This window comes from Lichenostomus cassidix, chromosome 4 (assembly GCF_008360975.1).
Source record: "Lichenostomus cassidix isolate B80296 chromosome 4, HeHo_3.0, whole genome shotgun sequence".
NCBI classification, from domain to species: domain Eukaryota; kingdom Metazoa; phylum Chordata; class Aves; order Passeriformes; family Meliphagidae; genus Lichenostomus; species Lichenostomus cassidix.
In genome coordinates, this window is record NC_139484.1 from 17,885,112 (window position 1) to 17,911,769 (window position 26,658).

General features: G+C 42.0%; 1 protein-coding gene across 15 annotated transcripts in view; it reads right to left on the reverse strand.

Annotated features, from left to right (window-relative positions):
* ADGRL3 (adhesion G protein-coupled receptor L3) overlaps window positions 1–26,658 on the reverse strand; it is a 486,265-nt gene that overhangs the window by 169,101 nt on the left and 290,506 nt on the right. For 13 of the 15 annotated variants that reach the window (XM_085058079.1, XM_085058071.1, XM_085058067.1 and 10 more), the window contains 2 exons: window positions 4,250–4,264; window positions 1,677–2,477 (listed from right to left, as the gene is read on the reverse strand). In XM_085058079.1, the coding sequence (XP_084914205.1) occupies window positions 1,677–2,477; window positions 4,250–4,264 (816 nt within the window). The remainder of the gene's footprint in view (window positions 1–1,676; window positions 2,478–4,249; window positions 4,265–26,658) is intronic. The other 2 variants (XM_085058068.1, XM_085058073.1) reach the window with 1 other exon arrangement.

The window sequence follows — 26,658 nt, forward strand, 5'->3', positions numbered from 1 at the left end:
TTTTTTAATGGGATTTTTTCCCCTTTTTAGGTTTTTCACTGACTAAAGCTTTTTTTTTTTTTTTTTTAAATTAAGGAGGCTATTACTGACAACAGTGACCACATGAAAAAGCGCCAGCAAAGAGCCTCTTATAATACCTGGAAATAATTCAGTAAAAAGGAGAGAACTCTGTGAAATAGAAGGGATGCAATTGATTTTCACTCCTTGGGGATAGCCAATAGCTCACAAATTGGTCTGCTTCACTCCACCACCCAGAAAGTACATGCTCATCATTAAGTTGGGAGAATGAGATGTATTACTCCATTTTTTACTCATCTGAGATCTTGCAGAGGTCAACATATTGAAAATATCTCTACTCTTTGTTTAAGAGTCACTCAGTTTTTGTTCATCTGCTTCTTCAAGATTTTCTTCTCCCCTTCCTTACATTTTTGTAAAAAAATCTCCATTTCACGGCCAGTTTACTACTTTTATTCCAACCCTCCCCAGATTTTCATGCCCACAATTTCTTTCAGCATCTCTTGATCCATTTTCTATATATGGGTAACAGGCTGCACACAGGAAAAGAAAATCTCAGCAACAGAAACCTTTTGACTTCTTTTTTCAAATCTAAAGCCGTGAATCCACTCCACTCACCCACTTCCAAGTTTCTTACTTACAAAAAGAAATGTTTTGGAAAAAAGCCATGTTATGAGTTACTTTACTGTCCATGTACATGAATACTTCACTGTCCAAATTATATTAATTCTGCTTTTTGTTTTACTTTTTCAGACCTTCAAAGTATGCAGTCCGCCACAAAAACTACCTAAATTATGACTACATCAGTACAGCAGCAACTATTTAAAATGACTGAGCAAATGCTGTTAGGAAGTTCTTGAAATATCATACAAGGTTGACCACAGTATAGGCTACGTCATGTTACTAATAAAGTGACAACTTTATAATTGCAAAATGATGATGGAGTTGATAAAGGTAAGGGAATATACCTAAGTAACTACCAGCATAATTTCTAACAGGAAAAAACAGTGGAAAAGCTGGGAAACCTCTGGGGGCCAGATGATCTTCTAAGATGAAGTATAGTAAGTCATAGTAAATCATTAAATGCTTTAAAAAAGGAAGAGAAGTTTTATGGAAAATAAACCAAGAATTTAGAGGTTTTTGTTGCTTCTCCGCCTGACTGTAGGCACACACTTGTGGGTGCATGCTCACATATTCAATTAGTCTCAGCTCCTCTAAAAAGACAAAACTCCCCCAGCTTAATGAAACAAAGTAATTTAAACTGGCAGGCAGTTTTCCTCCAGCTGTTTGCAACATCTTCCACGCTTTGCTTTGTCAAAATTCTTGCAGAAGGGAAAATGATCTGATGATGTACAAAAGAAAATTCCGTTCAGGAGAAAAAACGGCTACCCCTGTGAACGTGTGCATGGGCATTTGGAAACTATTTCAGGCTACTTATGTGTAGATACTCCTTTGTCCATTTTGTTTCCACTAAAATTAAAAAATAATTCTGCATGTATTAATGTCTTAATAATCATCATAGGTCCTATGGTGCAGCTTAATTTGCAGAAACTCAGGCAGATTAGTAAAACAGAAGTGGAATTCAATTTTCGACCCTATTTACACAAAAAATAGAAATAAAAGAAAAAAGAAATATTTTATTTTGGTATTAAACCCCTTACCTGCTCTGCTGTCCAGCGGGCCAAAATCCAAGGAGTATTTTACAACGTGATAGTTGTTCCATACATACAGGAGGTTGTCCCGGGGATTATAATCCACAGCAGCAATGTACTGGTAGGAGTTTGGAAATGGCACATCCACCATGCTATCCTTGCTTTGGTCAGTGTTATATATGTAGTCTATTTTATTCCCCGTGGCTTCATTGTCGTCGTCTTCATACACAGACTTCACCACATATAAAATCCCACAGATCATGAAGGCATTAGAGGCTGACCTCTTGTCATAGGCAGTATCCCACGTCCCTTCGATCCTTAACGTGTAAGGGTTCAACTGGCTAATGACAATTTTGCCATTATTCTGTTCTGTTGCATAGATTACCCAGAGCCCGTTCTCATCCACAGCCAGGTCTATGTCGGACTTGCCTCCCCAGCGGTAGGGAGAGGTGTCGTGGTAGTTGGCGTTGGCTATGATCGCCTCCCCGCTCTTTATCCGGGTCCGCAAGTCGAACTTGACGATGTTCCTGGTGCGCTCCTTGTTGAAGAACAAAGCCCCGTCGTACACCACGAAGCCCGTGCCGTCCACCCGGTGCGGCAGCTTGTAGGTGGTGGTCGGCCTGCCGGCGATGAAGTCGTCCTTGGAGGAGTATTCCGTCAGCGTGTCCGTGCGGTACGGCGTCCAGGGCATGTAGTAGATCTTGTCGGAGGCCTGCAGAGGGTCCTTGCACCAGGCACCCGACTGGTGGTCGGACTCGAATAAGTGTTCGCTCTGGTAAACTCCTTTCAGCAGTCCAGGGCAAAGAAAAACTGTCGTAGGGGAAAAGAATTTGAAAGAAAAACGAAGTTAATGACAGTTCAGGGGTGGCTGGCCCAAGCATCTCAACAGCTTCTAGTCCTGGAGCAGAGGACACTTGAGATGAGAAGAAACCCAAGAGCAGTGCCTTGTACCTGGAGACTGTCCTTCCTGCCCACCATATCTCTAGAACAAGGTCTGCTCCATCAAACTGGGTTTTTTTCCCCCCCTGCTTTTTCTATCAGCTGTGGCTCATTTTCTTATTGCTTTTCAAATCTATTTTTACAGGTATACTTACTTGGACCACTCGTTTTTGTAAACTCTGAAATGAATACGTGCCCCCAAAGGATTTCTGGGTTTGTATTTCCAAATTATATTCTGCAGTGAATCTGTACCTACTAGGTGAAGGGCTAAACTCCGAGGGAATTGATCCACATATTTATTTGAACAGCCCACAGAAGAGTGGCCTAGAAATGGAAATAAGAGAAAGAAATTCCCATCCTTACAGCCCAAGTGATATTAAATATTTAAAGGATACCAATAGCAAAGCAGAGGCGAATCCCTTAGCAACTCAGAAGAGCGTTTAAAGCAAAGGGAGTGGGGAGGGGGGAACACCCATCTGGAGTATAACTAGAAATGAGACTTTCCAAGCTGCTACAGGACACATGAAACATGCAGTCCACACAATTAAAAACGAATGACATATGGATGCTGAAAGGAAAAGACAAGGAAGAGAGGAAGAAAGGAAAGAAGGAAGGAAAAGAATAAAGTTTGCCGGAGAGGAACCCAATGTCTAGATTTTAATCAGTTAAAAAATGTCCTGTTAAATATAGTAGTAATTCAAACTTAAAAACATATACCTTCTATTGTTACATGAGAGGAGCACAGAGGAGCAGTTTGACTAACTGGGATGCTTTGCTGCTCAGACTTCGGGGGGCTGACAGGGGCAAGCCCAACACCCGGGAAGGAGGCTCAGCCGCTGCCCGGCTGACCTGGCCCCACGGGAACACCACCACCAGGAGGCCGGCCGGCTGGACGGATGGATGGGGAGGCGAGAGGAGGGATGCTGCGGAGCAAAACTGGCCCTCGCCATCCCCATCAGCACCCTCCTGGGCAGGAGGCGCTGCACAGTGCTTCGGGGGGAGAATATTGGTTGGTTATTTGGAACGCTGATCTCCGCGATCCGCGAGAGGTGCAATAACCGTGGCGATGGGGCGGGCAGCAGGGAGGCATGAAGAACTATCCCACCGCGTGTTTCTGGCAGCACGGGGCTGGCAAGATGGGATCCCACATGCACACTTCCTGCTTGGAGCGTAATTAATTATTTTTTGTAAATGCAGAAATTGGTAATGTTGTCTGGAGAGCAAGACAGGAGGAAAATCAGATTTAATAACCAGTATAAAATTATATAGATCCATTGGAGTCTAAGTAACCACACAGAGTTGCTGAAAAAGGGGTGCCATTTCCAAAAGGCTTTTATGCCATCATTAGATATACTTATGCACATACATATGTATGCACACCTTCCAAATTCTTTGGGGCAGGAAATTGAGTTATCTAAGCCTTTGAAAAGAAATTTAAGGAAGAAAAAAGGTGGCACTGGTAAAAAACTTTTCAGCAAATATGAGTTATCTGGTGAAGTTGAGCAGCAGAGATACTAAATAAACTTTAACAAAAAGGTAGTGAGAATTAATGACAAAGTATTTCAACTAAAACGTTAAACTGTTAAATAACTTAGCCTATACATAAGTAATATATATATATAATTTGAAAGGTATTTAATTACCTTTTTGTTCCACTTCTATTGTAGAGAGAGAGGTAAAGAGAGAAAGGAGAAAAGAGAATAGATTAATGGTACTGTATTGGCCAGGTACTTTTCTTTACCTCTTTCATAAGAAAAGGAAGCTTTATTAATTTACTTTGGTATGTGAACATTTATATATATATATATAAACCTTTCCTCTGATATATACACTGGATAATATGCAGACAAGCTGAACAAAATACAGATAAATTTTAACTTTAGAAAAATCTGTCAGAAGGAAAAAAAAAGCCCAACACTTGGGATGAAATGAGCCCCCTTGACTCTTTGAGATACCTTGTCAGCAGCAACCTTGGACTAGTTTCATAGAACAAAATGAAACACCCATAAAGTGAAATATGACTGATATAGCTTTATGTATAGAATAAAAATTCCATGGATAAACTTTATAGAATATACATCTTCATATATTTTGCCAGAATCCTGTAAAATAGAGATCCCTACCTAAAACAGAATATTCACTTATGACATTAAAAAAAAACTTAGGAGAGTCAAATGAAGCATGCCTGTGGATGTTCGTAGAGTCCTGTCCTTTGTCTTGGAGAAACACACTTTAGTAAGAGTTGGGAAAAAAGCACTGGAAACATTATAGTACTTATTTATAAGATCCCAAAGATTCACAGTGTTAACGAGGTAAAAATATGTAAGCACTATTTAAGAAACCCAACTGCTGAACTTGCTGGATATTTCAATGTGCATTATTCACTGTGCATCCTAATGCTGCTAAAGAGGCTGTGTCCCTTTGGACAGAGCCCCTTTCAGGTGGAATAGATAAATGAAATGCACTTATTAATTACAAAATACTCAGTACTAGTTTCTACACCTAGCAACCTCCTGCAAGAAGCTTTGGGGATCCTCAGCTAAAAGCCTCCTGAAGCTGTGGCACAGGCCCTGTCTTTTTCCAGCATGGTGGGGAACCAACCAGCCCTCTGGTTTGCTGGTTCCAGGGGGCCTCTTCCCCAAAGGTGTAGGAGAAGACAGCCCCATGAAATATCAGAGGGAGAAGTGAGAACTTGCCAGCAAACCTGGATGGCTCTGACAGCTGAGAGATCTCTGTTCAGAGAAGTGAGACAGGAGCACAAACGTGTGCACAGGTACTTTGGTTTTGTAGCCCAGAGCTCACTCCAGCCCCTTCCAAACTGCGACACTTGCCAAATGACTGTCCTCTGGTGCTGGCATTGCAAACCCCTTTGCATTCAAAAGTCTCATTCCTTTGGATGGGAAACTGCAGGCTTGGTGGGAGAACAATTTCAGGGTAGGGCTGCAAATGCTCTGGCTAGACATGAGGATCTACACTTCCCTGTCCAGAGAGGCATCCAGCTGGAGCCAAGTGCAGCTCCCATAGCGAGTTTTTCCAAACTTCAACAGCCTTTTTTACCTGGGCTTTGATTCAGGCTCCTTTCTACCTCCTAACAGGTTAAGGTTAAAGGCAAATGTTTTCAACATGTGGCTGTCAGGGCCCTAGGGACCAGAGACAATGCATTTGAGTGCAATCTGGTTTTGCAAGGGAAGGAGCCAGCAAGATTAAAAGGCTCCAGACTTAGCAATTGGAGAAACCCACACAGCAATTGTTCTCCCCGTCCCAGGCTGTGGCTGGTCACAGTTCAGTAAGGTATTCAGAAAAGCATTAAATGTCCCTGGCAAAAGCGAGAAGGCAACATGATAGATCCCCAAATGTATGGCCTCAAGCTGATTCTCCTGGCTGATGCTATACAGTACCTCTGGCAGCACAGAAGGTAGTAATCTACATTTTCAAATGCGCAAAAGCTTTTGCAATGCACTCAAACAACAGCCTGATATTGTAAAGCAGGAAGAGAGAAGCTTCTAGAGGAGGTAATGTATTTGTGACCAGCTGATCTGAGTGACCTGAAGTGTTGATTACCTTTATCCTGAATAGCTCATACGGGTTATTAACACTCAGTGCCATATCCAGCTCTTGTATAATTCCCAACACAGGTGTGTTTTGGTGACCTTCTAAATGGTGTTTCCTTTGTATGTATCCCAAATATATATTTTCCCTCAGCTGATTTAAGACCCAATGCTTTTGAATTTCAGTAATTACTCAGCTTATATTGGGGCACCATATTCTTCAAACAGGCTTATGAGAAGATTGGAGGATTTAGTTCATTGAGCAATATTTGAAGAAAGGGTCTAATTAGAGTCTGATTACCCTTCAGTTACACAACACACCACTGCAAAACTGTCTTCATAAAGTTCTGGTAAAGTTGTTGTTTTTTTTTAATTTTGCCCAGTTACAGACAGTTTTACATCTCTGTAATGCCTGTGCCAGTCGACAGAATTTAAGTACTGCTTATAGCACAGGGCACACCTTGCTTTCCTATGTGGATCTGCAGAAAAAAAGAGGCATACACAGCTTTTTCTCCTATGGAGGTTTTCCATTCCTGATATCACTCACTGGAGGAGAACAAGTCTATTTCACCTTGACTCCCTAAGGTGGTTGCAGGTGCCATTGACTTCAGCAGTGCCAGAGGCCAAAAGGAAATCAAGAACCACTTGCTGTGTCTGAGGGGAGTTACAAACAAGACTTTCCACAAAAACTGACTTCCCCATAATTCTTCAGATGGAAGTAAAACTGAGGACAACGTGCAATCATGAGCCACTACAGCCTGTCCCCAAGCAGACTCCTGCCACCCATTCAGAGAAATCTCACAAAAGCATTAATTAAATGTTCTTAGTATTGCTGTGTTGAGGCTCTGAAAACACACTCTGGCACAATTAACACTTGAACAACATTAACTGCTCATTTTCTTACCACCACATTGAATTGCACTCAACTATTTAAGGCACAAGCACACAGTGGCAGACCCATATAGAGAGCTGTCTCCCTGGCACTGCTTCAAACCCACACAACAGCAGCATAAAACTCCTGGCAAAAAAATACGTGAGTAGAGGAATGTTTAAAGGCAACTGCAAAAGTAGGCAAGAAGTTGTGCCCTGTACTTTGCTAGATGTTTCAGGGTTTTTTTTGAGGGCAGATGTTTAATAGAGGAGCAAATGACATCCACCCCCTATTCCTGTCCTTCACAAATCTGATTGATTTAATACACCCAGACTAATAAGTACTACACTCAGTGTTAAACACATAGTTAAAGACAAAATAGAAGCACTAAAAAAAACAGGTTTTTGAGGCTGACCTTAGTAGCACAAGATGCAGCTTCTCAGCCATGCTGAGGGTGTTTCCTGCCAGACCTGGCTGCTGCATCTCGCACCCACAACCAACTTGACCCCCTGCGTAGGCAGGTGAGGCTGAAAAGCAATTTCTGTGTTTCTGCCCAACACACAGCCCCATCTGTGGGTCCCAGATTGAACAGGGACATGTCTGAGAAGCTGCAAATCTAGCAAGGCACCCCAAAGCACACCCTTGTAGAGGCTGCTCGCAGATGAAGATGCTCTTCTGTTTTGAACCATGAGTCCTGGAGTCACAGTGCTCCTCTACTACAGTAAATAAGAGACACATTCAAAATTCAGGGCTGCAGCAGATCTGAAATAAATATATCTAAACCCAGGGAATGAAAATCATAGAACCACTGAATGGTTTTGGTTGGAAGAGACCTTAAAGATCATCCAGTTCCAACCACCCAGCAACGGGCAGGAACACATTCCACTAGACCAGGCTGCTTAAAGCCTCATTAAAATATGAAAATACTTCTTTAAAAAAAATTAATTTGCATTTCAAACCCACTCAACTCCCCATATATGGTTTACCAGAAGAAAAGCTAAGAGAGCTAGCTCGGCATTTAGATGACATGTTCTGGCAACCTAAAGTTCAACACGCTGCAGAAGTACCTATCTCTGCTTCAATTTCTTCTCCCCACACATAATTAAAGTGACAAAAGAGACCACACAGCCGAGTTCAGCACTCACTCTGTGCAGCACAGACACAAAACAAAGTACATGGCACCGTTTGTCTCATCCACCCACTCTTTTTAGGAAAGCCTGGGGTCCCATTGTGGTGCAGGTGGGCGTTCACCAGACCCCAAATGCCTTCATAATGGGAACACAGTCATGTCCACTGCAGCAAGCTGAACCCAGCAGAAGATCAAATGATATTTTGCCTCTAGGCAAAGGAAACCAAACAGCACTACAGGGGTCTTTGAGTTCAGTCCCTTCATTGCAACTATCCTCTCTACAGAAAGCACAGTGACCAGCCTTTGTCCCCAGCCTCCACATCAGCTGTCTCCAAGTCACAAGCAAACTCCAGGCCTGTTACTCCCAATGAAACATTCATTTTCTGAGCTTTTAATGTGAAAAGTTTGAACTTGCAACAGGGGAAAACCTCTTGAGTCTTGGCTAAGGAGCAAGCACAAAGAATGGGAAAATTAGGTTTCCTAAGGCTATTTTGAAGATACATACTACTATTGCTATCTTTCCATTTGGTTTTGCCACCAAGTCTTCCTTTACTTTGATTTTTTCTTTTTTTCTTCAACATGATGGGTTTTCTAGAATGCATTTAAATGGAGAACAGACCCCATTAACATTACCAGAATTTGCAGTCCAAGAGCAACCTGACACTTGAATGCAAAGCACTCAGACTTTCATTCTCCAGCCAGAGGAACGAAGAAATTGTTCTTATCAAGTATATCACCACGAATTATCTTTCTTGGGGCTGACAATTTCTGTTGCGAAAGAACATTCAACCTTGAGCTTCTCCTGTGGAGTTCTCCACCAGACAAAAATTATTCCACAAGCTAAGCTTTAAAGTTTGTTTAGTTTTAAACTAATTAAGTGGTGGGAGTAACTTAGTTTGTAACACTATTTTAAGGTTCCAGTAAACAGAGTACTTCCTTATTGGCTGTATGTAACTATGTGTGCACATTAAACTCCCTCCTTAAAAAGCTGGGAAAAAATTGTCTGGATTTATTGCACAGGAGGCATGCTTGACTTTTATGGCAAATGAAGAGTTAATCCTTTATTTAATAAAAGGGAGGAATAATCTCACTTGCTTAACTTCCATATTACATTTTTCATATAATATCCAAGCACCAGTAAACAATGGTGCTCTACAAGTACTTTGCGCTACAATGGCTTCATGTAACACATTCCTGAAATTATCACCTCCTAATTAATCCTGCTGTGAAGTACAGAGATTGGAAATGTCAATAATCTATGCTTTCATGAACCACAACCTAAATTAGATCCTTAAATATGGTATCTATAGATCTTCAGAAATCAAAGCTGTCGTTTCTCATAAGTGGATTTTTTTTCTCCTTAGATTTCCATTCATCTGATAAATTTGTGAAGCCTTTCAAACCATTAATTTGGGCTTCCTTAAAATGTCAGTGCTTTCAGTCTGCTTTTTAATACATAATAACTAAATTTAATAGATGTTCACTAAAATAAAACTAAGGATTATTAATGGTAAAACACCTGTCAGTGTAACTTAAAGTCATCAGGACCCAGGAAACCACTAATATACATTAAGTCTTGTCCACTAGAGGTTTCTGTGAGATGAAAAAAAGTTATGGCTTCCTACAAAATTGCCTTGTGCATTATAGATCAAACTTCAGGCTATTCTGGGAGAAAGCCATCATTTTGTTAAGACATTCACATAATGGATGACAGGCATCAGAGGCCTGAGCTCCCACATGGACTCTCCCACAAACCCCAAGAAATAACAAATGCTTTTCCATGGCACTGTCCCCTTGAGGCAAATTTTCTGTGAACTTAACTGTTATTACCTCATTTCCTAATTTTAGGTACCAAAGCATACAAAAAAAAAAAAAAAAAGGCCTTTACATATTTTGTAAAGGGAGAACCAAAAATCTCTCCTGCAGAAAGCAAATGAAACTCAGGGATTTTGAGTTTTGGGATTAAACAGATCCATGCTGTGTGCCCAGCCCTGCAAGAGCAGCAAACAGCAAGCTGGTCCTCAATGATTTTGCAAACATTTGGATTTCCTGAAATTCTGTGAATAATTTCTATTCTATCTTTGCCTCTCTCCTCTCATTATTATTCCAGGTGGCAGTCACAGTGACTGGCTTCTCTGAAGAAGCAGACACTTAATCAGCTTCAGCAGATACTGAATGTGATTGTGCTGCACTTCTAAATGTATTATTCCAGGAGATAAATATTTTTTTCTCAAGTAAAGATAATTCACTTAAGATATAATGAGTCCTGAAATATACTGCTCTGGAAAGAAAAGAAGCAGCAAGAATTGTTATAGTCAAAGTTCATCTTCAGAAGGAATATCTGATTTTTTAATGTGTATAAATCTCTTTTGTAGATGAGATTTTATGTTTAGAGCACCATTTCAAAGATAAAGTGACCTGAAAAACTAATTCATCCCTGAATTTGGGAAACAAAAAAGTTGTTTATGCTAGTCAAAGTGTTTGTCAGAGCACTGGCCACCACTCACCACCCTCACAAGCAGAAGAGTTGCTCTCAACTTGTTATGCACCAGAATTTTCCTTTTCAATTCACCAATTAAAAAAGAAGCAGCAAGATGAGTGAGAACAAGAAGGGGGGAAATGAGTGTACAAGTACTGTGCGAAATTCAATTAAGGCTACAGGTCATTCAGCCAAACTTCCCCTAGCAGTTGGCCTCATATTGTTTCCAGCACAACAGCAGATGAGTTAGCTGCCATTAAATTACAGCAGAATCAGCCACCTGGACATCATTCTCCCATAACAAAAAACCAAAAAAAAAAGTGAAAGCATAGCTCTAGAAAGGGAAGCACTGCAGGGCTGACTCTCTGCAGCACTTGTTCTATAGCTGGCTCCTGCTGCCAGTGAAGAGCCTGATGCTGAGCACCCATCAGCCTTTTGCAACACAGCCCTGCAGCTAAGGACAAACGAGATGTGGAGATCCAGCCTCCCCAACAGAGACACGAATTAAACCTCATCCAGGCTGTAAGCTCCTTTATAAAATGGGAGAGGGGCATTACTGTGCATTACTTATGGCTCCAAGCCTATACAAAAACAAACAAAAAAAAAAACAAACCAAAAAAACCCTCAAAAACCAAAAACCAAAAAAACAAAAAACAGCTGAGCTTTTACCCAAAACAGTGCCACTCTGAAAAGAGTCTGGGAGCAAACTGAGTACCAAGATGCTGCTCCCCTCCATCAGGAAAGGCTTCTGTGCACATAGAGGTGGACCAAGAAGTGCTAGTAGCAGGGTTTGATCCTCCAGGGCTGCTGAGTGTGGTTTTTCAGGGCAGGAACATACACCTAATTCCCAGTGCTGCCAGCTCAGCCCATGAGTGCTCAGAGACAGGGTACAGAGAGACAAACTGACAGAACAGTTAAAGACCCACAACAAAACAGCTGTTTGGGAAATAAATAACCTTGTCTGGTAAAGTCTAGCCCCAGAGAGCTTTTGTAAGCAAGTCTGAGTCTAGTCTTACTCCCTTTGTTCGTTCAGCCATTGTAACTGGGTCAGGTAAATAGACCTGGATAACCAGGTTGTTCCCACTTGTTCCTCCTTTTGGGATTTCAAATGCACAGAAAGATCACACGGCATCTAGGCAAATGTAGGTAACTCGGAATAAGTATTATTTGCATTATTTTTTTTTTAATATATTGCTTGCCTCCTTAATTAACTTTAAAATGAAAGAAATCCTGAATTTTCTTAAAGATTTGTTCTCATCCAGGCAAGAGATAAATCTGGGATGTCAAAAGCCTGACAGAGCCATAGAAGCAAACATTAGATGTCTTGCCTTAAGCAATAGGTGGGAAAGGAAAGATATCTTAGGTGAGGGAGCACTGAATTAAAGCTCCGTGTCTTTCAGTCCGATCTCTCTCCAAAGAGGAATAAACTGTTTGTCATCCTGCCAGCTGTGAGACTAGCTATAAAATAATAGATTCCACAGGCCCAAATGAGGCTAATCATGATTGCCAAGGCATGTCTGAGCTGTGAGAAGTGAGTGAAATCTGATGCTCTTCAGAGAAAACATTTATTGAAAAGCTCTTTGCTCTGCAATAAGCCTTGGCAGTTCTCTCATGTCTTGGAGTATCTACCATATTTCTCATTTGATTGCAAGGCATATTGCTGACAGCAGCTGCTATGGCTGAGTTTCCTTTAATAACGCTTTGGTAGGTAAAACACCGCTTCTTTTTAGCTATTGAAAGAACGGTCAGGAAGGATTTTGTATCAATTGCCTCTGTCAATAGTACTTACTCTTAAGTGTCTCCAACTGCATGCTGTAGTAAAATGCCCATCAAAATCAGGAAAGGATTTCCACAAAGACAAACAACAAAGGGACATGTTTGTTTTCTCCTCTCTGAACTGGCGAAACACCTACAAAGTAACTGGAGAAGTGGGATTTTACCACAACCACTTTGGAGAGCAAGCGAAGAGCAGGGGAAGGAGATGTTAAGACTTCAGACTGGTCCTTTCCAACAGATTTTACAATCTGGTGTGAATTTTAACAACATCTGCTATTTAAAAAGAGAAGATGAGAAGAAAGAACCAAGGCGTGCCTTCTAGCATTTTTAGGCCTAAGTAATTAACACAAGTGTGCCGTATGTGTGTGTGTGCACATATGTGCACATTTGCAGAGGAGCGACTTCCAACATTTGAAGATTTAAATAATTAACCCAAGCGGGTGTCACACGCACATACGCTCACATGTGCGATGCAAAGACCCTGGCACAGCTCGCACTTCGAGGCACATTCCTAAAACACGCTAAAAGAAATTATTCTGACACATCCCATCTACAAACTGCTAAAGCGAGTATTGCAGGAAACTCCTTGGGAGCCTTCATTTCATCTTCTCTTTTGCTTCAGCTCTAATACTCAGTACTCAGAGTCACCAAAACCTCAGCTGAGAGGCAGATGTTTCAGAGGAGATCATGCGCTGATGAATTGTGAAAGGCTCCCATGCCTTTTCTCCAGCTCAGGCTCCAGATGTGCTGGGGGATGGGGGGATTGTGTGCACGCCTTTGCCATGCCAGACACGGGCACAGCGCCCTCCTTGAGAGGTACAGAGCAGAAGGTGACGCTAAATGTGCTGGTTCAGCTGAATGCCAGGGTGTTCCCCCTCCAAACCCCACTGAGCAAATCCCTCTGCGCTGTGCACAAGCATCCTCCTCACCTGTTTGCCTCAACTCCCCACCACACCAAGCACTCATCAATCCCTGCCTACCCGACAGCACAGCAAAGCCTCGGGTATTTAGGGAGCTGACAGGAGCAGAAACGACACCACAAGTGCCTGCAGGGCTCTGGAGAAGGCTGCAACAAACGTGGACCAGGGGCTAGGGGTATTTACCTAACGAAGCACACAGGTAAACCCATTTAAGGGAGTAGCTTGGAACTACTGCGTGCTCTGAGCCCAAGTGTGAACAGAGAGCCCTTTATGGGTTTTGGGATTTGGCTCCCCACTGCTTGAATCTGGGACTAAGAAGGATGGCACTGTATTTTATGCTTATTTTTAATGAATGAGTACTGATATAAAGCAGGAACGTAGCTGGAATGAGCTGTCACTTTAAAGGAATACATCTGAGACCTTTAACTTGCACAGGTATATTCAGTGAAGTAAAAATATTATTCTGCTTGGGAGAACCACAAATTACAGCAATAAAGTATATGCAGTGAATAGGTAGAAATTTGGTACTATTTCCAATGAACTGAATATTAGGCACAGTTAAGACCTATCATTTCACCAAAAAAAAAAAAAAAGACTACTTTATTTCTAATTTAAAGCATAAGAATTTATGAAGGTTGAGGGAAGTCTTTTGTGTGCTTTTGCAACAGCTTAACTTCTAATATATTACATATTCAAAAATTAGGACCCTTGAGGCTCTTGCACATTATTTACTGTGCACATTATTGGAGCGGTCAGTGTGTGGTGCCCTCTCTTTATTTCATAGCCAGTGCAGCTATTTCCCCATGGCATCAATAGATATTAAAAAAAAAAAAAAAAAGTAAGAAATTCTTGCTAAAAGAAAAAAACAGTGACAATGAAACACAACTCATTTTGGTATGAGATAATTCAATAAATCTGTCTACTTTGCTAAGGCTTAGTTTTTATGTAAAACAACACTTACTTATCTTGCTAGATTCAAAATGGAAAAAGAATTAAGGGTGAGGTTCAGTTTTCAGTCCAGCTTTTAGTAATCTGAAAATAGGAAATAGTGTTAAAAGGGACCTTTAGGAGATCTAAGGGACAGAGCCAGATGCCAAGGCAATGCCTACTTCACATAAAATGCCCTTTCTTTCTTGAAATTTCTTTTGGATAATTCAGATGACGCAAAACCTCAAAAATCAAATTATTACATTGCCAGAAGTTCCCAGAGGGGCATGGATGGGGCCATGCTGATATGGTGACACAGAGGACTTGGCCCTTTCCTTTCACTGCATCCGTTTCTCGTTGCATTCAGGAGGCCTCACGTCACAGATCTGATGGGATTGTGCCATGGCCTGAACCCACAAACAGCACAAGCAGAGCTTACAGCATCTCTTGGCACAGGAGATTCAGCATCCCACACAATTACTAAATAGCCTTGGGGCTGAGAGGAAAAGGCTTTTGAGAAGAATTAAACCAAATATACAAATAATAAGTAAGGCTGGTGAAAAGAAGCTAAAATTTGAAGTGCAAGAGCTTAAGGAGGATCACCACTAAGACTGGTATGGAAACACAACCTAGGGAGCACCTATGGACATCCATCTCAACCATCAGCCACCACAGTTCACTGCTAACCAGGTCTGCTTTTTCCATGTTCACCTCCCAGAGAGAGGACGCCAGCATGATAACAACCCATGTTCCTGGCAGTGACAGCATATTACAAATTCAGATCATACTCAGGCTCAACCCAGTAAAGGTTTAATCAACTGTTTGGCCTCGGCAAACTTGTGAAAGCCTGGGATGTTGTGCATCTCCCTCACAACCTGAGGGCAAGAGTAGTGCCTTCAGTGAGGAGCTCTGGGTAGCCTACCCCATTGCCAGGAGCTTGCATGGAATCTTTCACAAATGCATACTTTTATAAAAGTTTAAACATCTTTCAGTGCATTACCGTGTTCTCTTCGAGCTAATGCACAAAATAGAAGCAATAAGACTAAAGTCCCCATGATGGCTCTACCTGGGTTGACTGAGGTGGAAGGCCTCATCTTCAGCCCCACAGACGTTAGTCTAAATTTGCAGAAGACTAACCCATTTTTTTAAAAGGGCTCTGATTTCAAGAAGCAGGTACTCAAACAGCAGTTTCACAAAAATGGTGGCCCATATCTTGGTTCAACATCAATATTTGTGACAACAGCAGATTTTGTGTGTGACCCAAGCCACAGAGACTGGATGGAAGTGTATGTATCACTTTGTCTGAGAGACAACCCTTCTCTGAAAGCTAAAGGAGGGGTGCTGGGGCCTCTTGGCAGTCATTGCTGTCTCTTCTTATTCAAACAGAGAAAGGAAAAAGGATGGATGGGACAGCTCTGGTGCTGTGTGCTCCCACAGGCTGTGGGAGACATGGCTGGCATGGGAGTGGGGACTGAGGAGGAAGCGGCAGCAGGGCCATGCTGCCCTTTGGTTCTGGTGCACCAAGGTTTTGGCTCCCCCCTGCTTGAATCTGGGACTAAGAAGGATGACATCCTTCGTCCTTGATGATCTTGGACCAGGTTTCCAGCAAAGGAAACTCTGCAGCCCTCAGGTTGCAAAAGTGCAGGCTCGTCCAGCTCACAGACTAGGACCTTTTTCATGATCCATGATTTTAATCAGCAGAACATGTACTCTTGAAACTCGCCATTGGAAAGGAATAAAAAAATGGACACAGAAATTGCACTTCACATAGCTTTTCAGAGTGCATCAGAACCATGAAAAGCTATTCCCATGCCTGCAAAAATTCCCAAATCCCTCTTGCATGAAGGCACATCGACAAGACCCTATGCTTTCTTGTCCTCTCCTTATCTGACCACACATCCATCTCGTCCAGTGTTTCTACTGCCCTCACTCTCACAGCTGTGCCACAAAGACAGCATTACCCACAACAGCTGCAAAATCTATAGGTAAAGACAGGTCTGATCAATTTACAAGAAGCTCTGCTGCTGAGCTGAGCAGCTCAGTCCGTAAGTGCAGCAGATGCCTCTGTTTTCAAGCCATGGGGAACCTTCTACACAAGGCTACAGCATTGCTCTTGTCATGGCCAACAGGCAAGAAATGCAAGCTGGAAGCAGCCAGCTTTGCTGGCCACCAGATCTTTTAGTGGACCTGCCAGTTTGAAAAATACACCTTTGACTGATGGTTTCTGGACTCCCTGTTCAATGCAAAGAGCAGGTGCTACAAAGCTCCTTTCTCCAAACCACACATGAGCAAGTAGTATTTCCATTTTACAGGCAAGAAAGCCAGCACAAATGCCAACACCTTGAAAGTCTGACAGAGCAAGGACCAGTGGCCTGGGACAGCTCACCAGCAGTTTAATTCACTGTCCAGTACCTTACAGGAATTCTTAGTTCACAAACTCTCTAGGAATATTATCACTTCAGTTTTCAGGACAACAAAAGGGGAAAAAACAGGGATTTTTACAGTTTTCTCCAATCCATGCAATAAACCAGAGGAAAACTGGACTAGGTGCTCATGGCACAATTTGTAGTGAACTAAGCAAAATGAAACTGTGTTTGACATATGCACAGCTGTGCGTGAACACAAGGACAGGAGAAACATGTTCAATGAAAAACTAAGATGACAAGTTGGGTACGTCAGAGCTCTCTTCAGAGATCTGGATGTCCCACAAATAAACCACCATTTGCTAAACGTGTCTCATTCCTTCCTGAAGCACAAGTGGAGCCAGAAGAAAACATCCACAGTATGCGCAGCAAGAACCCATTAAAATCTCTGTCTAGTCTCTCTATGTGGGGTTTGGTTTTTTGTTTTTTTCTTTTTGGGGGGGGGTGATGGTAAGAAAACTATGTGTAAGTTTAAAAAAAAAAAAACCAAGAAACCCACCATAGAACACCACCTAAATAGGTGTTTTAAAATTGTCCATTACACCCATCTAAAACTCCATGCCCCTGTGGATCAGAACTGTAATTTTGTCTCAGAAAACTTATCTCACTGCTTACAATTCTGGTCATCTCTGACTGCATCACAACCAAATATAGAGGGAAAATAACAGCCAAAAGGAACAGGCCTCGTTTTCCTAAAGAAAGGCATGAAACAATCACTTCATTACTTACATTCACAGGAAAAAAATTACTAATTTAAAAACTCTATACAAATTCTCAACTTGTCAAGCTGATTCCCTTAGGCAAAGGCCTTGAGAAATAAAAAGCATTTGTTCATACTTGCCTAAAATTAGAAAACTAATGCAAAGACTAGATGTAATGTTAAAAAAGCCTAAAAGACTGGAGTTTGCCATGAAGAAAGATGGATTTTTCATGGATACACCTTGCATTTTGTTCCTCTTAATCCTATTTTAAACAAAGGGACACAGATGTTGTCAAACTGCTTATCTGAACACTCCTGTTTTACATGCTGGGATTCAAAATTTAGTCAAAGTTGTGGATCAACAAGCCAGTGATAGTATTTCCACTGTGGGTGTGACTGCCACGATGGCAAAGGAAATGTCCTGTTATTTTTGATGGTACCCATCCTATAGCAATATCCCAGGGCCAGAGCAGAAATAGGCAGCAGTCCACTACTAGGTGAGAAAAGACTGTTCTCCCAATAGCTTGCAAACTAAACAAACAACATAGTCAAAGTTAATTAAAGATTGATTAATATTTCCATCTGGGAACAGTGGCAGGAAAATATTACCTGCTTTGTCCAAGGAAGCTGTGGCAGACCTGGGAAATGGTGCCAAAACTGGCTTCTTGTGCTTTAACCATAGTCCAAAATTGAGTATGAAAACCTGCAAGCATAAGGAGTGAGCATGGATGCTTTCCTCAAGGGATGATCACTGCAAATGCAGCTGTCAGCATCCTTCCAGTGTGTTGTGTGCAGCCAGGCAAGGTCACCTTGCCCAGGTCCTTTTAAGGATGGTTGGCAGAACACAGCATGATGGCCTCCCTTTAGACAGACAATAAACAGTGTAAGAGGGAATTTTTCTCTTCCTCTAGTCCCACAGGTTCAATGTTGTGAACTCCTGTGGATCACACTTGCTCAGGAGAGAGGATGCAGGCTTTGGACACTGATGTCTTTTCACTGAACTCTGAGCTATCTTCTCAGTCGTGCTACCTGTCTGGGCGCCTGTCTGCCATCAGCAGAGTCTGCTGGAGAATGTCTGCTCACTGGGAGATCTGCTCTAAGGAACTCAGAAGGTTTCTTGCTTTACTGCATTGTTTTCAGGTGCTGGCTTGCAAACTGACCAAGCCTTTCCTGGTGACAGCCTCCCCATAGATCTAACTCTACAGCTGAATTCATCAAGCAGCAGGAGGGAGAAAAGCCTGTAAGAAATGCTCCTCTGTTTCCCTCAGAGGAAGCAACATCAAAAGCTGTTTCTCTTCCTTTGAGAGCTGTGCCTGGCCTCAGTCTTTACAAGGTTAAACTCCCAGAATAGGCTGCACTTTGGAAATACATCTTTTTAAAGCTGGTGCACAGCACAGCTGCTCCTCTTTTACACAAGTCAGGTCCCAAGAGGAATGTCTAGAGCACAGACCATAGTCCAAGTGCCCACTGCCTTCTGGTCACACTTCAGTCCCCCACAATGCTGGCAAAGGCTCAGCAGCAGCTCACCCCAGCACCCTGTGGTCAGGGCAGCTGTCTTTGCATGAACCTGCTGGTGGTGACCATCCTGGGAGCAGGGATGGCCAAGGAGGTGACAGCTTTATCTCCACCAGCACAGTTACCACTAGTGAACCACTGTCAATGAGGTCTGAGGCAGCTGGGGATGGGAACAGGGATGCTGCTCCATGGGCACTGAACACAGGGAAACAGCAGGGAGCTGGAGCCACAGCCTCTCTGCACATGGTGCACGGCTGTCATCATCCTTCCTTTCTCTAACAACAGAGCATTGGGACTCTGGTGCAATAGCAGGGAATTTGGTATTCTCACCAACAATTTTTCTTCCCCATTCCTGATGTCTGCACAGCAGCAGGCATCTTAGGCTGCAAGGTAAAATGAAACTGGAAGCAGCGCTGCATGCACACACTTGCCATAGAGCTAGTAGGTGCCATAGAGGGAAAGGATCCATGCCTCATATCCACCACCAGAGCTCCACCAGTTTGCAGCAGCTCTGAATAAAGGCCTTGCCATCTCCTTTCCTAGCAATGCCAGCAGAGGCCAAGGATGTCAAAGATGCCACCTTTAAAACCACACAGACCAGAACCACAAGAAAGTGGAAAACACAACAGCAAGAGCTGGAGTTCTGGATCACTGAGAGACCACATTGGGGTGGCATTCACCAGCGGGGAAGAACAAAATGAGATGTTTAGGTGCTTAAGGAAAATAAATGCCAAGATAGACAGGCACCAGTGGGGCACAGCCAGTTAGACCCTTTGTTATGTTCTCAGCTCTCCCTGACCACGACTGCAAGGGTAGCCTAATGCGGTGAGGCGTGTGACATGCACACAATGGCTTCAGTGTCACAAGACCTTCGACTCTGAATTTTCCTACCTAAAACAGCAGGAATCTACCCATTAGATTATATAAAAAGTCGTATAGTGTAAGCCTGCTGTGGGGACTGAGATAAAAATAAACTCCAAACTGCCTCCCCCCATCCTCCTCGCTGCCCTCCCTTCTCCCAAGAGACAGTGAGAGGCAGTTCCCCCCAGGAAAGGGTTAAGCATCTCTGCAAAGCACATCTCACCTCCCCTGTTTGTGCTTGGTGTGCAGAGAGGACTCCAGCTCTTAGCAGTGCAGTCCTTGGGGAGGAGCCCTAGGAGTGGCTCAGCACGCCAGTTTTTGTTGCTTGCTTTGTTAATAAATCTAAAGGGGACTCTGGGCTTTGTGTGCGACATGGGCTTTATAGAGCAGGTCAGGGAAAGCTCCCCTTGCAAAGTCGATAGTGGAAAATGGCACTGCTGCACACAGTATCACCTCGCCTGGGACCTGAGTGTGGAGAATGCTGAGCTTGTTGACTGTAATCGCAATTTCTGCTTTGTTTTCCAACCTTTAGCCACGTAACAACTATGTTTCACAAAAGGGAAACAGGGATGGAAAAGAGAGGCCATCGGGTTAGGGCATAACTGGGCTTCCTCCTGGACCATCAGGATTCATCCAGGTCACAGCCAGCCAACACAGCGTTTGCAATCGTGACCTTCTCTGGAAATTACAGCTTTGCTTCCCTGTTAAGATGTTTTATCCAGCAATGATTTCGCAGCTCCATGAAGCATTCCTGATTAGATTTTCAACACTGTTACACATGAGGTCTCTTGTACAGAGCGGTATCCACACAGAAAATGGGAGGATCGCCATTCAGCAGTTTTCAGTGCACATTTTAAAGGAAAATAGAAAAATCTTAGTTATATTAAAAAAAAAATAAAGTGCTTGGAAGCTCTTTAAAAACAAAGCTTTTCTTTTTTTCCTGTGTGCATTTAAGCAAACATATGTACAAATGAAGCTTTTTTAAGAGTAAAAAATATTGCTTTTTTAAGAGTAAAAAATATCTCCTAGCGCCACACACATTCAGGAAGTCTAAGCCAAAATTAAAATCATCTACAGAACCATCACAGGCTACTGCCCTGAAGTTTTAGGGCAAACAAAGAAGGAACAGAGAGTTTCCAGCTGGTCCAAGATTAGAATTGGAGATGGGAAAGATGTAAAACAAAAATTAGTTCATGTCAAACAAAGTCCTGTACTGGAAATTTTAAAGACATCATGGGGAAGATAAGAGGAAAGAGATACATTATGACCAAACCAATTTAACAGGAAGAATGTGGAGTATATTTATTAGCTTTTCTGAAAGTAATATCCAGCAGACAGAAGAATGTAGAGTGAGATCTCATACTTGGGGAATGAAAGTGCAATCTGGAGCACCAACATCACACTGTAAAGCCAAGACTCTCTTTCCTTCCAGCAACAGAAATGCAACACAAGGGAGTCAGGTCATCAGCAAGAGCAAAACAAGACTGATGAACAACCCTGTTATGTCTTGCCTTCCCTACACCTTATACTGCAACACTCCCAACCAAAGGATGAAACATCTGTCTGCTGCTGGCTCATATGCCTTCAGAATCACGGAGAGCTTGCCTTTCCCTAGAATGATATATGGCAAGTCACGACATCTCTTTCAGTATTCCTCATCAGTATCAATGACTTCCATTTTTTTGCAGGGAGGATTAGGATCAAGGATTAGCTCTTCTGGATAAAAAGAGAAAGTGTGTTCAAAAATTCTAAATAATTACAACTGAACCCTAAACTGAAGACTTTTTTGTCTGTTTTTTTAGTCTGTTAGTTCCCTTGCAAGGCTTACATGCCAAGCTTGCTATTTTTCTCACTCATCTTTCTGCAATTACGCAGTTGCCTGAGCAGCCAGGAATAGTGTAGGCAGTAGGCAATGTCCACTGCAAAGCACCTCTCGCAGGATAAGCATCAAATGTGGCTGCATTAATCAACTCTTGCAGACTAAGCCTTACACAGACATGACTGGGTTTTTAAAAGCACTTAACTCTTCTGTGTGCCTAGCCCAAAAGATTCTTAGCTTTTAGATCAGTGGCACACTGCAGGAACACACAACTGAGTATTTGTATTTCCAGCCATTCCTTGGTATCAATTTTTAAGTCCAGGTCAATTAGGTCTGGGGTCTGGCAGACCACGATGCTGGAACAGCTCTGCCATTAGGTACTGGGCTGCTAAGAAAACTTCGTCTCTGAACAACCTGATAAGGAAGCTCCCTGAGAAACTAAACCAAATCTTATTTGGAGTTAAGCTAAAAGCAGGGCTACAAGCAGTGCTGAAATTCTGTCTTCTGCTCCATCCCCGCTTCAAAAACCTGCCCAAATGAACCAATGGAAACAACCACTGGTCCAAAATTCAGGCCCACATAATGGATTTTTCCTCAACTAGAAAGAACAATGAGTGAAGCCAGAGTTTTCTCCGCATGATGTCCAGAGCATCACTCAGTTTTTCATGCTTTTTTAGAGCTGCCACATTATCACTACAGAACTGTCTCCACTGCAGCACCGTGTGAAGAGAGACATCAGGCTGCTGCTACATTGTAATTAATGCATGAAAGAATTTATGCTTTTTTTCCAAATAAAGTGTGTTTTAGAGCAAAAGGTATTTGCATTTTTCATTTCTTTGAATGGAACTAACAAGGCACATACATAATAAAACCTAAAATCAAAGGAAAAAGACCTGTAACATTCATTTTCTCCTAGGCACCTTCAATTCAACATTATTGTAGCACATTGTCTTTGGAGCTTTAATGCCTACACTTTTATAGACCAAACCCAATCAATGCTTTTTTGCTTGAAAGAAAACCTGCAGGCTGTGAAAAGAAGGCTCTAATTAACTTATTTTATGAAAAACTGTGTCCCCAAATTCTTTACACAGTAAATTGAATTTTCAAACTGATGTTTATCGTATGTACAATTGCTTCCAGAAATGAATTTTTAAAACAATGATACTGGACAGACCACTCGGGAAGAGAGCTTGCCTGATAGTTTTAAAACTAATGGATGCAGTAAAAATGTCAGTCTGAAGAGGAAGTAACAATTTTGTCTTCTATTGCTAATTACATAGGTTTCGAAATTGTGTTAGGACATTCATTTATGGCCAGCGTTAATCAGGAGTCATATAGCTGTAGGTCAGAGCAATTATGTGCATTTAGAAGCAAGTCCATCATTTCTGCATATGGTTTTTCTTTGTTAGTTAAAAACAGTTTTGCAGAGAATATTTGCTGTTAGTCTCCAATAAAAGCATATTTCTCCTTATTTTTAGATCCATTACACACACAGAGTTCATTCTGGGAATGTCTGAAATTCAGCACGGCGGGCTGTATTTAGAAACAGAAGTTGTTCTCAGTTTGATGCTTTCTTACTGATCATTAACTACCACACAGCTGGCAATGAAATCAAGCCCTCAGTTGTCTTTTAAATGCAATAAACACATAACTGGGTCAAATTATTGCTGTGAATCATCTTTAGCCACTTTTGCATCATGTAATTTAATATGCATTTGTAGAAGAGCTGACACTACCACTCTCTTCTCATTCAATATTGGAAAATTTAATTGGCTACCTATTTGACTTCAGGCAAACACTGATATAAACCAGACAAACTCTCGCCTCTTGACCCTATTGATTGACCAAACACAAACACACCATTGGTACCACAAAAGCCACGTGAGCACTAAGTTAGGATAATTGTGCATTCCTGAGAGGGATCAGATTTTGGGACTCTCTACTGGCATGATGAGAAAAAGGTATAAAATTTAAAAAAAAAAAGTTTCAAGTTGACTGATTAATAGTAAATCCAGTGCTCTACAAGCCAATATCCTCCTGCATATTCCAGGAGAGCCTCTGTTCCTGAAAGGTGAGGTCACCTGCAAAGAACAGCATTTGGGTTTAAGAGGCTGAAGCTTATAAAGCCACAGTCACAGCTGCGCAGGTATATTTATGATAGAGTAAGCGGGAATGCAAGAAATGAAGTGGAAAGAATAAAAGGGGAGATGAAAGGTGAATTTTCAATAAAACCTCCCTGAATTCAGGCAGAGAGAAAGGAAAGTGATAAATAATCTCTCTGGAGATAGCTCTCATCCTGACACTACTTAATGGCATCCTTACACCTAATTTCCATGGACTGTGATACCATGAGAAAGACTGCAAACCTTGAGTACCTGGGGCTCCTTCCTGCACATCCTGAGTTCCAATGAGGCTGTCATCCTGCTCAGATTTATGCAGCCCACAGGCTGCATGGCAAAGAGAGCCAACATCACACTGAATGCACTAACTCAGCGCTGGGCCAAAAGGATAATAGGAAGGATGATCACAAGTTGGAGCAAAGAAGGAGAAGGGTGTATCTTCAAGCAGCATGATTTGGGTAGCAGAAGGTGCAACTCTTGCCAAGGTGGCCATCAGTACCTAAGTCTGCCTTTTCCAGAGCGCTAGAGCAAAAAAAAAATCCCTTAGGCCTTGCATAACTAACTGTCATGACACTCCCACACAGAACCCGTAAAGCATCAAATTCCACCAAAAAAAAAAAAACCAAAAAAAAACAGAAAAAGGCTTTTACACTGGAAACTTTCTACATAGAGATCTGGGCATAACACAAGGAGTCAAGGAGTCTGTCCCACTCTCAGCAAAGGGCACTGCAGAATTCCTCTAGTGTAGTCTGATAAAAGTAACATAACGTTGATTTCTTCCCATTAAAATAAATATCAAGAGTACTGCTTTAAAAACTTCTTGGTTAACTTCAGAGCTTTGTTTTGATTTATTTATTTTCTTTGCCTGAAGAGAGAGTTGTGCAAATGCTGCACTGTTAAGGGAAAGAAGTTCAAACTTTACATAAGGGCTTTTTGCCCAGTGTCTCTTGGCATGCTTCCTTGAGTTTGAGATTGCTTTGTATGGTGAAGTATTACAGAATAAGATAACACTGTGTTATCAAGGCACTAAGGAAGGGCTTTGCACTAAAGAAATTGAGCCAAAATTCCTTTTCAAGGAGAGCAGAGAGCGCATTTGAATAAGCACTAAATTCAGCAGGGGAATAACTAATATGATTGGTTTTAAAGACACAGAAATGAGTATTTTGCTGTGTTATGAATGTTAAGTGAGAATTTTAAAACACCAGAGGAAGAACGTACACGCTATTTAGCCGCAGTTCCAGCCAAGATGCTGTAGCAATTTTATAAATCAGAAAATAAACAAATTATTGTGATTCTATTTTTGAATGGCTACTATCACAAAATACCTTTGGCTCATTTGTTCTGGCAATGTGTCTAGATGTATTCTGCATCGTAAACAGCAAATGTTTTTGCAGCAAATTTTGTAAGCACAATGAAGATTTTTAAATGGACTTTTCTCCAAATTAGGCACCAATCCTGCAGATGCTTACACAGTTTATTTGTTTCCAGATAAGGCATGTGCATAGAATTTTATATCTGTAGCAAAAATAGGTGCAAGTTTAAGGCAATGCAGCCTCCAAGACTTTTAGTCTGGTTTCTGCAGACTGCTACAGTTCATCTGGATTACTCTTCAAGAGTAAGACTTTTAGCCACAAAAGCCTTTCACCTGCTGTATTTACAGCCATTATTTCATCTTTAAAAGAAACTAATTGGGATTGAAAGGAAAACTGAAGGAACACACTGTATTTTCTGCAAAGCCAGGTATCTGACAAAGCACTCATCAGCATCACCGTGGTGTACTTTGATCTCAGGTTACAGCCAGTTCCTTGCATCAACATTGCACAAACTTCTTGAAACTTCAGGTAAGAAGTTTTACAGAAATTCTGTGTCCCAAGGACCCTCACGAAAGGCTGATCGATAGTTGTACTGCAAACACAAATTTCACCCTTGCCCAGACAGGTGCAGCTCCCAGCAAGCTGAGAAAGAGCAGGATCCTCTTACACCGCAATTGATGTTTGCTCACAGCTCTCCATCGTGCAATATTTCACGGTCTTCATTTTTTGGTTATTAAAATAGGATGTTATCCAACAAGTGGAGGGGAAGATGAGGTCAGGGATTTGATTCCCATCTCAGAAGTGGCAGCTAAAGCTGCTGAGCAACATGTGTTTCTTGTTTGAAACATATCACTTATTCTTAAAAACAATAATATATACCATCTGTTGCAGCCATTCATAATTGATAAGATTTGGGCTGTGTTTGACTGCAAAAACCCATTTTAACATGACTATAGATGTTCACATGAAGAAGTGTTGCAAAGCAATTTGTTTGAGCTTTCTTACCACACATTACCCCAACAACGGCCAACTGTCTCTGGGCACACACATGGGGTTTTGGACACCCCATCTATCATTTCACTGCGAAGCACCACCATCTTCCCGTGGCCAGAATTGTTTATTTTCAGCTGGAATGACCATCTAGTCCAACTGTTCAACCACTTCAGGGCTGACCAAAAACCAAAACATAATATTAAGGGCATTGTCCAAAGGCTTCTTTAAGACTGACAGGCTTGGGGTATCAAACACCTTTTCAGGAATCCTCCTCCAGTGCTGGACCTTCTTGGTAAAGCAATGCATCCTAATGTCAAGACTAAGCCTTCCCAGGCACAGTTTGAACCATTCTATTGTGTCCTACCACTCGATCCCAGGGAGTAGAGCTCAGCACCTCCCTCTAATGCATCCATCCCTCTGCTCAGGAATCTGTAGAGAGCAATGACGCTGTCTCTTGAACACTTTCTCTCCAAACTTGACAAATCAGTTATCAGCTGCTCCTCACAGGACACATCTTCCATCCCTTTCACTGGCTTTGTTGCCCTCCTTTGGATGCACTAGAGCACCTTAACATCCTTTTTAAATTGTGGAGTCCAGAACTGCACACAGGTCTCGAGGTGGAGGCTGCACCAACGCTTAGTACAGCAGGATAGCAACT